The sequence below is a fragment of the Leuciscus leuciscus genome (assembly GCF_965113295.1).
Source record: "Leuciscus leuciscus genome assembly, chromosome: 15".
Taxonomy (NCBI): Eukaryota; Metazoa; Chordata; class Actinopteri; order Cypriniformes; family Leuciscidae; genus Leuciscus; species Leuciscus leuciscus.
In genome coordinates this window covers 30,616,173-30,632,707 of record NC_138739.1, presented here as the reverse complement: position 1 = coordinate 30,632,707, position 16,535 = coordinate 30,616,173, and the positions used below count along the sequence as shown (strand labels likewise).

Below are 16,535 nucleotides of genomic sequence, written 5' to 3'. Positions count from 1 at the left end.
ATAGATAGATAGATAGATAGATAGATAGATAGATAGATAGATAGAGACAGACAGACAGATATAGACAGACAGATAGATAGATAGATAGATAGATAGATAGATAGATAGATAGATAGATAGATAGATAGATAGATAGATAGATAGATAGATAGATAGATAGATAGATAGATAGATAGATAGATAGAAAGAAAGATATATTTATAGATAGATAGATAGATAGATAGACAGACAGACAAACAGAGAGATAGATAGATAGATAGATAGATAGATAGATAGACAGACAGACAGACAGAGAGACAGACAGACAGAGAGACAGACAGACGGATGGATAGATAGATAGATAGATAGATAGATAGATAGATAGATAGATAGATAGATAGACAGACAGACAGACAGACAGACAGACAGACAGAGAGACAGACAGACAGAGAGACAGACAGACAGATGGATGGATGGATAGATAGATAGATAGATAGATAGATAGATAGATAGATAGATAGATAGATAGATAGATAGATAGATAGATAGACAGACAGATAGGTGGAGTAAACACAGCAAACTGTTGATGAACCCGTTTCAGTTATATTATCTTCCAAACGCAGAGAGTTTTATCATGATCATTATCGTTGGTTCAGCCCACACCCTGAACCTGCTAGCTGACAGTGATTGTGCCAAAAGATAAGCAGATGTAAATATATTTTCCCTCACCTTAAGAGCAGGCAGAGTGCCTTTCAGCTAGCATTTGTAACAAGAAACGTTTGCCCCAGCTTCTCGTGTTTATTTCATTACACCTAAGGCGTTTTATACCCTCCCTCCCTGCATCGAGTGTGCGGCGTCAAAACCATCCTTGGGCGAATGGGACGTCTCTTCTACCTGCTCAGCGCCTCTATGAAGGGCTTACATTTGACTTAATATATCCCCAACTTTACCAGTCCTGTTTGATTCCCTTTCATAGCAGTCCGAGGTGACCAGGGACGAACAGACTGAGCCCTTCGCGTCTCTCCTGGCTTTACATGGCTCAGTCAGGAAGAACAAACCTCGGAGAAACAAGTGATGAGCTCACTGATATGCAACATTATGATGCGCTAAAGAGAATAAAGTTTGGACGGATCACCAGTGCGAATGATTTAGTATTTAAATACTTCCAAACCACCTAAACAAAAGAAAAACACACTGAGTAAATATTATCACCAGTGACCATGTGGACATTGGCCATGAGCAGAGCTTCAGGGGCTGGTTTAGATGAAACAGTGGTGTTTGGAGGTCAGCGGAGTTCATGCACCGCCCCATTTCCTGATTGGTGCGAATCTGGAAGAAGTTAATGATGAATAAAGATGAAATTTTGACATGCTTGGCTGACTATATGATTACAGCATGCTGTAAACCCAAAGGGAGGGGGCGTTCAGATACATTTTGCCCTTTGAAACTACACACTTTGCTCCAAAAGACTCATAAACTTTTGCAAATACACATTACTGTCCTGAATCACCCTGCTTTTAAACAATATTTGTTTCTGATTAGCTTCCAACAGGAAGTCATTCATTACACTGACATTGGCCTGCTAGGAACATCAATGGATTCATCATTTGCCTTTCAGATTTGGCATTATGATTTAATTGCTCATTGACTAAACAATTAGAGGTGAAATTCCATATCCTTGTATATCTTCATTTGCAGTATGCATACTAACAAATTGTAATCAATATGCCATTACTGTAGTGAGTTTGCATACTATATGGCAAATACAGATTGGCTGTATTTGTGCATCCATGCCAGTATACAAATGAACCTCACGAGGGCTTTGGGGGGTTGCCGGCATGAATTTCTCGTGGAATGATCTTTTTTCACTTAGAAAATCCTTTCTAATTAAGAAGAGTCCCAGCATATCACAGGGCGAGGGGTGGTGCTGGGGGTGTCTGCGAGTGGATATGTGGGGTCGTCTAGCATGAGCTCTAGTCAAATGAACAATGTATTCCTCAGGACCTAAGGGTTTAGAGGCAGGCTACATCCCGGCCCTAGTGCACACTAAGGCTGTTTCATGAAAAAAAAGAAAGAAAAAGTTGATAATTAGTCCCACAGTGGCTAAATGTTGAGATAGAAAATAAGAGTGCTTACCATGCGATGCTTCAACCTGACTAGATAACTGCTGCTTGTACGTTTTTTTCGGCGTTTTTCAGTCTCTGTCAGCAGGGCATGATTAAGCGTTTCTCGTTGCGGATAAATTAAACAAACATGTTAATTCTCTCCTCGCACCCGGCCTCTCTTTCGCTCGGGGCGAAAGAGATCAAGCCATTGTCATCGATCAGTCGACTCTTTTAACCCCTCCCCATGCTTCGGTTTTAATGTTCAAACGTGGCCACAATAATAAGCAATTATAATTTGACTTTTTTGGTAATGTCTATAATCAGTCTGAGAAAGATTATGCAGCTCCCTCGCAGAAAATATGGAACAAGAAAACAGTAACTTTTGGAAGTTCAGTGAATCGGTTCATTCAGTTTTTTAAAAAGTTTCTGAAATTAGAGATATTTATTGTAATTAGACCAGGCAGACAGACATACAGACCGATAGAACAACTGACAGATAGATAGATAGATAGATAGATAGATAGATAGATAGATAGATAGATAGATAGATAGATAGATAGATAGATAGATAGATAGATAGATAGATAGATAGAGACAGACAGACAGACAAAGATAGAGACAGACAGAACAACATACAGACAGATAGAGAGACAGACAGACAGACAGAAAGACAGAGATAGACAGAACAGACAGACTGATAGAGAGATAGATAGATAGATAGATCGATAGTTAGATAGTTAGATAGATAGATGATAGACAGACAGACAGACAGACAGACAGACAGACAGATAGATAGATAGATAGATGATAGACAGACAGACAGACAGACAGACAGATAGATAGATAGATAGATAGATAGATAGATAGATAGATAGATAGATAGATAGACAGACAGACAGACAGACAGACAGACAGACAGATAGATAGATAGATAGATAGATGATAGACAGACAGACAGACAGACAGACAGATAGATAGATAGATAGATAGATAGATAGATAGATAGATAGATGATAGACAGATATAGACAGAGATAGATAGATAGACAGACAGACAGACAGACAGACAGACAGACTGATAGATAGATAGATAGATAGATAGATAGATAGATAGATAGATAGATAGATAGATAGATAGATAGATAGATAGATAGATAGATAGATAGACAGACAGAGATAGACAGACAGACAGATAGATAGATAGATAGTTAGATAGATAGATGATAGACAGACAGACAGACAGACAGATAGATCGATAGTTAGATAGATAGATGATAGACAGACAGACAGACAGACAGACAGATAGATAGATAGACAGACAGATAGATCGATAGTTAGATAGATAGATAGATAGATGATAGACAGACAGACAGACAGACAGATAGACAGAAAGACAGATAGATAGATAGATAGATAGATAGATAGATAGATAGATAGATAGATAGATAGATAGATAGATAGATAGATAGATGATAGACAGATATAGACAGAGATAGATAGATAGACAGACAGACAGACAGACAGACAGACTGATAGATAGATAGATAGATAGATAGATAGATAGATAGATAGATAGATAGATAGATAGATAGACAGACAGAGATAGACAGACAGACAGATAGATAGATAGATAGATAGATAGATAGATAGATAGATAGATAGATAGATAGATAGATAGATAGATAGATAGATAGATAGATAGATAGACTTCATTGTTTGTTTACTTCTTTCCACAAGGGCTAAACTGTCTGGAGCTGGAGAATTGTAATTGGTCATCTTTGGTTAACCCCTCCCCCTCCCGTGTCCTGATTGTGCCTGCTGGTGTCACCCAGGGGTCAAACATCCTCACCAGAGCCATGAAGGACTCACAGCTTGTTCTACAGACCTCATTACATTGCTGCTGCTACAATCACTTCCCCCTTCTCCCCCCCTCTTTTTTTTTGTCGGCCAAGGCAGTCTCGATTATTTTTAGGGAAAAAGAGAGCAGGCAGTGAAGTGTCAGCTGGCTCATTAGATACGGCTGGGTGGGTCTGAGTGCTTTCACAACCGTTCGGACCCCAGCAGTCTCCATTAGGAGGGACTAGTGCGGGATGACCACGCTCCTGTTCAACCCCGGGTCAAAGGGATAAATAAAAGATCACATGAGGTGGCCCCTCAAAACCTGATTAAATAGAGCCACACGCCAGGGATTCATTAGCAGCTCCTGCCGCCACAGATCATCTGAAACACAAGAACACATGCAGCTCATCTCAACACGTTAGCACACCATAAATTAAAGACATGACAAGGAAAATGTCAACATTTAGAGCATAAAAAGTCTGATGGAAAAACTAAGAGTACATATGTAGCCTTAGTGAATATAAGGGGCTTATTTCAAAAACATAAAAAAAATATTTTTTCAATTATTTTACATTTCTCGTAATTATTCCACACTTTTGACTAGATTGCTTTCACAAATGGCTTTGCAGCCTTTGTTTCTGAATTCTGAATTTCGGAACATTTAGGCATATATGAACACTGCAATCGAGCTCGGATCCACACCAAGACAAATCGCTCTGAGATCGCCTGAACGAGGTGGTCTCTGCCCGATTGCAAACAAATTCTGGAGCGGTTCGCTTGAGGTGAGAAAGCAATCCGACCCAACGGACCAAGCAGTATCATAATTCATTCAGCGCCTCTTCATCTTAAAATGTTATGTAATTGCTCTTCTCCGTGCATTTCAAGAATGCTGTCCTGGCGAAGCCTTGCTTCCCGCTCTAACGGCAATTATATATTAATAATGCGGGAATGACGTCTACATCCGTATAGTCTATGCGTGTGTGTCTGTCGTCAGTTACAAATAAGCCACAATAAGCTCATAGAGCGAACTTGTCGATCATCTTGATGGATGATGCAGAAGAAACTGACCAATAAGAGGACAGTTTTACTCACATGTCACTTACATAAACACATTTTGGTACTCTTTGAACGGTTTCCTTGTGAAAACGAACCGTACCAAGAAGAAAGTGAAACATTGTAACAAATTAAGTCCCTGTTATGGAACAAATCAGCCGATCTACCGGTGTGAAAACGCCCTTAAGTAACTATACAATGGTCTTTATCTCATCTTTTTTTCAGACGTCAAGAACCTGGAGAACTTCCACCTGGTGGAGAGCGTCCAGGAACAGGTCAACGCCGCGCTGCTGGACTACGTCATGTGCAACTATCCACAGCAGACGGACAAGTTCGGCCAGCTTCTGCTGCGGCTGCCAGAGATCCGGGCCATCAGTCTGCAGGCTGAAGAGTATCTGTACTACAAACATCTGAACGGTGACGTGCCCTGCAACAATCTACTCATAGAGATGCTGCACGCCAAACGTGCCTGAGGACCTTCTCGTCTCGACACATCGCGCACTGCTCCCAGCTCCACCTCAGCCCAGCGTCATCACCAGACATAGCCTTCGAAAGACCAGATGCGCATGGGTTTGCGGTGGGACGGACGCTTTGGATCTTATGGAGAGGGCACGGTAATACCTGAAAGCGGTTTGGCTCGAAGGGCAGATGCATTTCTGATAAAGAAATGAAATGAAGTGTTATAATGACCTCTAGGCCGCGGGTTGTCGAACCATGACTGTCAGTCGATATTTGTTCTGTGTGCAGCTGATCGAAACGTCCACTTTACACTCAGACTCAAGGTGGAGGGTTTTGGATTACTAGGAAGGAACTGGGCTCTCTTTTAAGACTGGTTTGCCAGCATTGACCCAAAGTTTCCATTAGGACTGGCCATGTGGCCCTCCTCTGTCTGTTTTAAGGCACACAAGCTGGGCTAGAGCCAGTAGGCGGAGGGAAGACGGACAACCAGCCGTTGCCTGCGCAAACCACAAAGACTTTATTCCAACCCCTCACCAAAAAAATAAACGACGCAACGCATTTCTTTTTTTTCAAATTGGCAGTCGTTTCTTCTTCTTTGTCACTTTGAGGCTGCTTTTCGCCTATGTTTTCTCTCCAAAAGTGGAAAAATGGTGAATGTCACAAATCCTGTCGAGAACATGTCCGGGTATTATTTCATCTCAAAATCATAAGAAAGAAATGAGAAATTATATTTTGCTTAAAGAAAACGATGTCTAATATTTGGATTTGAATTATTTAAATTGTACTTTAAATGAAGTAATGAATAAAATGTAAGTAATTCATAATAAAAAATCATTTTGGAGGTACATGTGCTGAATTGTCATGACATAATTATTAAAAAGTAAATGATTCATAATAAAGCAGAATTTTGAGAGTTAAAATGCTAAATTGTCATGAAAATATTATTATTATATTATTATTAATTTGATTAAATAATTGATACTTTTTTCAGGTAAATTATCATCACATTACATAAATAAATTAAATAGCTCATTCGGAATTTTGGGGGGTAAAAATGCTAAATAATAATTCATAAATATGAACTATTTTATTAACTTAATTAATGCAAAACTTATAATACAAAAATAATTTCTCATTTTTTATTCTTTGATTTGATTTGGGGAAAAAAATGCTTAAAAACATTTACCTCACAACACACCTTTTTTTTTGTAACATTTTGCAGTTTGTTCATCAACAAATGTGAATGTAAATAAAGTGCAGTCTCAGAGCCCGGATGAAGAAATGCCGCCTCCGTCAACACAAGACCAAAGCCTGCAGAGAACAAAAAAGAAAGAAAGAAAGAAAAAAAAAACAACCTTAACTATCAGTATTAATAATTTGTGATGTCACAGTCATGTGAGTCTTGCCTTATTTCATTTCCATGCTAGCTAACCGTGCTGATGTGAATTACGATATGTAAAATAAAAAGTACATATATATATAAAGTATTAATGTTAAACAATTGAAAAGAAATGAGGTGTTTACATTCATGTGGGAGATAACTGTGATGCGTTCAATTGCAAAGCAATGATTTCATATAAAAACGAACGTTCAGCAAAGATTATATTCCTCTTGTTTGCTTTCTTAGGTGTGTACAGTTTTCATCTTTCTTGACCAGTACTTAATTATGTCGTGAGACACTAAATCAGAGAGGAATCTCACTTAATACTGAGTTTTTACTTCTTTTTTTATTTTATTGTGCTGGCTTGTTTCTGTGGGCACCTGTTTTTACGTTCTACGTTTGAAATGTACGTCACTGGTTAAGCTTAATTTATTGTTTTGGTTTCATCCATGTGTTCCTGCACAGTGCGGTGGGGTCATGACTAAATGTATTTGTTTACTGTAGCACGTTTTTAAAAATGTAGATACGAGATGCAGTTATGGAGCTAAATGGTGATTGAGTGATTCACATTAAACACCCATCAGTCCTAGCACTGTAAAATATCAAGAGCTGTAGTACATCTGGTGTGACTGACTGGTGCATCTTTTCTATCGTGAGATTTCAATGAATGTTTTCATGATAGCATCTGTGTTCTATACCAAAGACAGCGTCTGTCCTTCACTTGTACTTACCTGTTTGCTTCACAATGAACGGATGAGAGCTTTGATACTTGGGGACTGCCGTTGTTTTTCCTGAAGCCTTCATTTTGACTGTATTATATAAAATTGGTGTTAATGTCAACATGAAATCAAAATGAATCCAATTTATTTCCTCAATACACTATCTTGGTCTTGTGCACAATTTATCAATGCGTGTTATTCCGTACAAAAATATTTTTCTTCGTAATCGAACTGCCATTATAGGGCAGAAAATAATGTTAAGAATTCAATTATAAAGCAAAACAAAAGCAAACGAAAGCAAAACAAACAATTGAAAGCGAAACAAACGAATGAAAGCAAAACAAAAGCAAACGAAAGCGAAACACAATTGAAAGCAAAACAAAACCAAACGAAAGCGAAACAAACAATTGAAAGCGAAACAAACAATTGAAAGCGAAACAAACGAATGAAAGCAAAACAAACAAAAGAAAGCAAAACAAAAGCAAATGAAAGCAAAACAAAAGCAAATGGAAACAAAGCAAAACAAAAGCAAACAAAAGCAAAACAAATGCAGTAAATAATCAAGATTAACATTTACATAATAAACGGTACTGTAATAATTGAAAACTTACTATTAGCATACATCAGGATGCTTTTTTTTTATACAAACTTGACCTTCATTTCCTCATAAAATCTCCTCAAAAGTGGGTGCTGGTGGTTTATAAAGGGAGTAGTTTCCCACAATCCATTGCAAACTTACATTCAGCTCCATTTTGGCATGTAATGGACACTTTTTAAATCCAAAATGTCTCGCTTTACATGTATCTGATTGAATAACCTGCTGCACGTGGAAATATGTCACAATGAGGAAGTAAATTGGGTCGTAAATTTCATTTCATGTTGACTTTACTAAATCTGAGGTCAAAAAGTATCAACACAGTAAAAAACACAGCTGAGGTGACTGTCGTAACACCTGAAAATAAATGTCATGTGTTGATTTAAAGAGCAGTGAAAATGACCACCGTGGTGACTTGATATCCCAATCATCAAATGCTTTTTTTTATTCTTTTTTTTTTAGGAAAGTGATGTTTCTGACATGTTACACACCTTATCGATGTAAATTCTTTCAGACAACAATGGTGTAAAAAGTTTTTTTTTACAAGCACAACTGCTTTGATCAACATTTGCTGCATGGCATCTACGCCCCCATTTGTACATTAAGCCACTTCTTTATCGATTCTAGGGAAACTGATTTGTATTTGCTTCGTTTTGTGACTCTACTGTGTTGTGTGTGATCAGACCGACAATCTTAAAGGAATCCAGTGCCCCTCGTTCCCATTTTGTTCCCCATCACCCGGAAGTCCTGCAGCTGCGTTGGATATCTGCTTACCTGCCTGAATGTGTGGATTGGGATTCTCTTGTTTGTGCGCTGGAAACCGCAGTCAGACCGCATCTCTGATGTCACCTCTTGCCATAAAGAGTTTCCATACAAGCTCTTGGAATCTTTCCATCATATTTTAATAAATGACTATTATGCCAACAGTCGTCATTTTATTTCAATCTCTGGCAATAATCCATGATCAGTGACCAACAGTTTCTTCCTGATACAAAGATGAACAGATTCACACTTTGATACAGAGAATATTCAGATTCAAGAAAACATACGCAGAAGAACACGTACCTGATCCTGCTACACTCTCATTCAAATATAGTGTGCAGACAAACTAAAAATAAATGAACTGCGAAGAATCATTTTAGCTTATTCAAGATGAGACCTGTACAAAATAGAGTAAACCTTCAGTAAAACATTCAAAGCATTAAGTTAGTTTTTCACAAATGAACATATTTAGATTGTAGTTTGCTCACTTCAAAGCATGTACACAATATGTCGAAACATTAAGGATATCATTTACAGACTATCTGCACTTTACCAAAACACAAGATGCAGAGAAGTTTCAATGAAGACACATGTCGGCGTTCTGCTGAGGAGGTGAAATTCCTTCCGCCTCCATGGGTACATTCAGACTGCATTCGTTTGGAAGTCTGTTTTTAGGTGTCTTTAAGTTCTCCTGAAAGAGTAAGAAATAAGAAAAAAAGAAATTAGTAGAAGTGCACTTTTTATGAAAATAATATACTTTAAAAGGATATTCAAACTGGGATCGGCATGTAATGTTTTTAGACACTTAATTGTATGGTAATTGCAATTAAACTAAAATGTATTATAGTTCAAATTTATATTAAATGCAAATTACTTGAACTTGAACCACAATTCCAAATGTGGCCAAATTTATTCAAACTTTTAATGTAATATCAACACTATGATTTCCACATTGTTAGATAGATATTTCTCTCTATATAAACCAAACCAAAATGTAATTATTCTCACTTTTACACATTTACACATTATACTGTACAGTTCAGCAAAACTGACCAAAGAGTTGTACCCAATTCTTCACAGAAACAGATCTGAGCTGTTTTACTGTAAATCGAAAATAGACTGTGTAGACAGCATAAATTCGGGCAAGAGCCCTAAACCAACACGACCGCATGACTTGCTGAAGCCCTTCATTTTGAGAGGCGCCTTGCTGAGAGACTGTGAGAACAGACTGTGGCAGATTCATTCAGACCGCTTCAATCCATCAATACGCTAGTCAGACACAGACAACAAGAGATTAACTCTGGATTATTTCACCACAACGATGAGTAAATATATCCTGGAAGTAAATCGCAATGGAATGAAAGCCGTAATCAACACTATTCACTTAAACAGACCCTTGTGAAATAGAAGTACACTTTAGCATACTTTCTTTTGGAAATAATCGACTTTAAAAATAATCTACTGTACTTATGAGCAAACTGAATGTTTTATTCGGACAATTACTGTAGTTGAATTGTGAATTGCAATTAAAATGAAAATATCAGTTTAAATTTATATTAAATGCAATTAGTTGAACTTAAGAGCATTTTTTTACCACGTGAGTAGGACTAAATCTTTATATGTAATGTCATAGTTACTTATATTGTCGTTGAAATATGAAAGTGTACTGCCGAATATACCAATAAGCATTTATGATAAACTAAAAGACTTTAATGTAATTTCTGTCATGTATTTAAATATACTTGCAATTACACAATGTAATGATTATGTACCTAAGTAGCACGACAAAAGATCATTTAAAATTATCGGCCACCATATCGGTATCTATGTATTCATTTTTAATATTATCATTATCGGCCCGGAAATAAATTTGGCCGATATATTAAAGCCGATAAATAATGGATTATTTACTTCAGCTGAGACACTTCGGATGCGCACTGTTCAACATGATGGATTTTAATTGCTTGAAATATGATTGGAATCACTTAAAAAAAAAAAAAAAAACAGTTATGCGTAAGTCTGTCATATAGGCTACATACAATTATAATGAGAACATTCTAATTTTGTGTTTGGGACATGGCTTTTAATGGTGAGATTTTTGTTTTTGTAATCAGGCTCTCAAAAATTTTATAAAAACTTGGATTTAGATTTATCGGCCAATATACCGGTTATCGGCTTTCAAATATAAAGAATTATCGGTTATCGGTATCGGTCAAATCTTTTATATCGGTGCTTCCCTAAATACAATGATTTAAAATGTACTTCAAAGTAAAGATTTTAATTTGTCATTATTACAAAGTGCACTTTCTAAAAGTGCACTTGAGTATGTTAATAAACAGTCATGAAAGTGAAATATTTAAGTACACTTAAGTGGTCTTTTATTTCATTAATATTATATTATTTATTTTTAAATATATACTTTTTAAGATTTGAATTACCCTTCAAGTGCACATTCAATACAATTAAGCACACTTCTCTTTTACAAGGATTAGTCCAGCCAAAAATTAACATTTTGTCATTTACTCACTCTCGTGTTGTTCCAAACCTTTATAACTTTCTTTCTATGTGAAAAAAAGAAAAATAAGAAAATTGTGTTTTTGTCTATAGAATGAAAGTCATTTCTAAAACATCATCACTGGACCCAACTGACTTTCCTTTTCACAGGTTTAAAACGACACACGGGTCAGTAAAAAGTGACAGAATTTAGAATTTGAACCGTAATTGTAATATTCATGAACATATAATTAATTATGAAGTCCAGCTAACAACCTCATCACTGTAAAAGAAGAAGAAGAAGAAAAAAAGTTGCTGCCTTAAATTTTTAAGTACAACCAACTTAAGTCATTTCAACTCAAATTACATTAAACTGACTTTTAAAAAAAGAGTTGAATCTTGTATAAAGCTGAAAACTGCTTAACTTAAAGGTATAGCGGAGGATGTTTTACTTCCTGGTGGGTAACCTATACTATTGGTCCTCCTAATTGTCAATCATTCTGGTGAATCAATCAAACTTTTCAAAAAGTGGAGAGGGCGGGTCTTATCTAAAATTTGGAAAGATCCTCCGCTATACCTTTAACTTGATAAGGTAGTTAAAGGAATATAAAAAATATATGCTGAAATACATGCTGTCATAACTTATTGATCATATCATTTTTTACAATGTACATATTTAATAATACAAAAACGACATAATATCAGCCCTGTGTCTTTGATACAAACAGTAAAGGCCTATAAATAATCAGCATCCATCAATAAATAGACATCAGACCATGGTTATATGTAGCGAGAAACTTTTAGCTCAGTTTAAAATAATGCTCGGAGGCCTTGACCCAAACTTCCCAACTACTGAAATGGACGAATTAATAGATGCATATTAAATAGGAGCAGTCAGATTGTTATGCTAAACCTCACCTCAACATGCAAAACAAATGTGGTGGGTTTGAAATGGAACACAGCGAAGGTCATCGTCCTTTCATTTAAATGCATGTATTATACATAAGTTTATATATAAAAAAAGAAGGACCACAAAAGCACTAATGTGTATTTTCTATCCTTATTAGTCATGAGGAAAAAGAAGAAAAAAAAGAGAGATAAAAAAAAACTCTTTAAGCACCTGGACCTCGCTCTCAGCATTCCATTAATTACTCAGACAATGGCAACAACTTCAGAGGCAGATTTTTCAATTTCAGAGAGAAAAAGAGGCAGACAGACAGAGAGAGGGAAGAGAGAAGAGAAATGAAGGCAGGGAGAGGGGGAACGAGATAGATGGAGGGAGATGGAGAGAGAAACGCATGTATTCAGGCTCTTCATGCTATACCAGCACTTAAATCCAACGGACCTCCCATAAAAAAGACTCAAGGTTACGTCCGATTGAAAATCCTCACAAACAACCACTTCAGAAATCCATTTAGAGCCAGTGCTAGAACATCTAATTCAAACATGTTGTCCTGTTAAAATGGTCGCGTAGTTCCTCTAAAACTCTTTTTCTGCTGCTGCCGTTTGTAAAGGCGATTAAATTTCCACATTCTGAAGCACAAAGACATAATTACACAGGATCAGAAATGCAGCCCAAACAGAAGGTCAGACATGAAAAATGACCTCTTATTGTCATAAATGATAGGCCGTTTTGCCAAGAGTAATTTGTAACAATACCTCCGCTCGCAGTTCATCGAAACGGCCAATGGAACACGGCCCAGATAGGAAAAACTGGTTTGGTATATAAAACTGGTATATACAAAAAAAAACTGGTATATATATATATATATATATATATATATATATATATATATATATATATATATACATACCAAGAAGCTCACTTATCATTTCTTCTTCAAAGAAAGTTTTAATTGTCATCATTTCCTCACCCTCATGTTGTTCCAAATCCGTTTGACTTATGATTATGAAGAATGATAACAGACTTCTTTTTTCATTTTTTTTCATTTAAGAAAATACTCCATAAAGTAGTTCATATTTATGTTATTGGTTACAAACATGTATGGACCAATGTTGTTTGGAATCATCAACTAAAACTACTACAACTAATAAAAGCGTTTTTGTTCATTGAAATCAATCTGAAATGAGTTGAGTATATATTAGATGAAAAACTTAAACTTAAGGAAAGTTAGAAATGTTGGCAGCTAACTGAAAAAAGTTGAAGTTGAAGCACAAAAATGACTGGAAACAAATAAAAACTAAAACTGAACAAATGTTTTTATGTGGTAAATAGATTTGTAAAATATTGTTAAAATAGATTTGAAATATTGTGCACAAGACACATCAACCACTTTAATTGTGAGTTTTTTGTCATTTTTTGAGATTGTCTCCATTCACTTTTACTGTAAGAGAACAAAGCATAATGTACTAAACTAATTTGACCATATTTTATTATGCTTTTTTGTCCTTTTTAAAGCTTCCCTGCTGCCTGTATTTTATTGCAAGGAAAAGGGCAGCTTGAACATTCTGCTAAACCTCTTCTGTTGTGTTGCACGAAAGAACAAAGGTCATACAGGTTTGGAAAATATATGAGCTTTGAAATTAAATGATTTAAGATGCTATTTCATTACAACCCAGTTACTTATAAAACATACTGTATGTCATTTAGACAAGTAAATCTGGTTAAATATTTGAGGCTATGGTAACATACTAACTCTAAGCAGACTCTGTTTCACTAAAAACGCCTTTAAGAAGACAACTTCCAATCATTTAAATTATAGCAGTATTACTGCAAAATCTGCAACCTATAATAATTTAATAAGTGGTGCAGTTAAGCGCTTCTGGTTGGAATGAAGGCCAGACTCAGAGTGAAACATCGCTAATGAGATCCGATATCCCTAAAACACTTAACAACGTGCCTATGAATCCAAGAAAAATGCTTTCTAAATGACAAGCCAACAAACTGAAACCAGATAGCTAACCACTGTATCATGAACCAACCCAAATTCTCAGAAGTTCAAATATCTGTTTTTTTTTTTTTAAACTAATACCATTATTAAATAAAACAATAAATCGAGGCTAAAATTTGCTGCGTTCGTTTTGAATTGCATGCAGTTGGGATTTGGTGGGTTATGGATACCGTTGTTGGCGAAGACACACAAAAAGTACACAAACATATTCTGTTTTAAAGGTCTTCCTGGATCTTCCCTTTTAATATAAGGGGAGGGTGTATCCAAGGTCAGTTCCTGATTGTGCCTCCTCCAATGAGGTGCAAGATTCAATACTTAAGTGCTTCTTTGTGGTCTGACAATGAGAAGTGTCAGAATTTTCAATACATATGCTTGGAAATGTCACCCAAGGTCGTATGAGCACGGCAGGAGCTCGAGCAGACAAACATGAATATATAACGAAATCAAACACAAGGCATGACATGCTCTTTGTGGACACGGCTACAAAATCGTGCATGCTGTTTAACATAAATTTACAGCTACACAAATTCAATAATAACAGCCTGGAAAAAGCTGGTGAAGCTGAACTTTGCAGGTGTTGAACTTGTTCAGAGACTGATCGGGTCCCGCTGTTCAACCTTGAATTGTGACCCGCTAATAGAACGCTCAGGAAATAGCAGAGATTGGGAAGGTTCACACCGAGGCACAAGCAAAAATCAAACACAATAATGCAACGCTGCTACACACATGCTACACTTGTCAAAACTCCAGCTATCCGTCAGGCCTGCAGGCCGATCACATGTGGCGAACAAATAGGGATGTATGTTTGGGAACAGAAAATTAAGTCAATGACACTGCTCATAATCAGATGATTGTGGCATAACAGCAACAAAACTAAAACAGATTAACATTGTTATCATTTATAATGTTTACGTCTTGTTCCAACTGGTTTGAATTTTTTCAGTATTTTCTGTGTTAATCAACAGCATGCCACGGATGTTTCTGATAAATCGACTTATTTTGAAATTAACCTGGATCAGACATTATTTAAAATAGCAAAGCGTTATGTTCATTCCAATGCACTAATGCACCAAATAGTATCTCTATCATTTTTATCTTCTTCAAGACAGCCAGCAGCACCTGCTCGACAACTTTAGGACGTTCGCCAGACATACAAGATATGCAATAGTAACGCAAAAAACAGCACATTAGGATTTTGGTGAAGAAAGAGCATTGAAGAACCTTTGGCCGCCCGCCTTGCCTTCTTCTGATAAACAGCTGCTCGTACGCAGCAGATAGTTGATGGCAAATCAGCAGTTATTTAGTCTGCCAGTCGATCCTTGGAGACCGTTCAGTTCCTCTACAACACTGGTTCCCTGGCAGCAGCTACTTGATATCAGACAGCCTGTGTACGCCAAGTGAACATGACACGCTCTGAAAGAGGGCCACATCAGAGGGCCGGAGCCTGGGACCATCAAAGAGAGCGCGGAGGGAGCTCCGGGGGGAGCGCTGGTGTGCATCTGTTTCAGTATGCATCAGAGAGGAGGGCTGCGTTGTGTCACCTGCAGAGAGAACCAGGCGAAGCCCGTCAAGCTGTCGTTGACCTGTGGCAAGATTGTCGGTGCCTGCCGCCACTGTTAGCGTGTGTGCGCGTTCGCAAAAGGAGAAATCGTATCTGCTTAACATCAGAGAGCCGAAGGAATTCTGATTGACATTGTGTGATGTGTATACTAACAGGCTGTAGATCATGGGCAGATGTGAAATACCTCTCCTGAGAACTGTTTACTTATTTCTTCAGGGATTTTTTTTTTTTTACATGTGGGCCAGATTCGAACCCAATTTTCCCACATGAGCACCTTGGCTTAATTTGACTCGGGGAAACATGCTAATTGCAAGGCAACGGCTCTGACTTTTAAAGCGATAGTTCACCCAAAAATCACTGTTTACTCATTCTCATGTTGTTCCAAACTAGTATAAATTTATTTCGTCCACCTTTTTTGTAGAAAGACTTTGGACAGGACACTTTTCCTACTGAAAATCCTGGGAACATTAAGCAGCGACCTAATGAAAATCAAACATAACAGTCAAAAAAGTTTAGCTCCACCTTCTTCAGATGATAAATGCTTTAACTCTGTTGCAAAACCTATATTGACCTACTTATTTGGGGGCCGTTCACAGTTTTTTATTCCACTGCGCAACTTTTCCATTGTTTTTCCAATTTAAACATGCACATGCAAACTTTTGTTGCGCTCACAACTCG

The 16,535-nt window shown here is 37.0% G+C and overlaps 1 protein-coding gene across 4 annotated transcripts in view; it reads left to right on the top strand.

The window, feature by feature from the left end:
- Positions 1-6,788, top strand: part of nr5a2 (nuclear receptor subfamily 5, group A, member 2) — a 55,642-nt gene extending 48,854 nt beyond the window's left edge. For all 4 annotated transcript variants that reach the window (XM_082139848.1, XM_082139850.1, XM_082139847.1 and 1 more), the window contains one exon: positions 5,201-6,788. In XM_082139848.1, the coding sequence (XP_081995974.1) occupies positions 5,201-5,448 (248 nt within the window). In that variant the 3' untranslated portion in view covers positions 5,449-6,788. The remainder of the gene's footprint in view (positions 1-5,200) is intronic.
- The last annotated feature ends 9,747 nt before the right edge of the window (positions 6,789-16,535 follow it).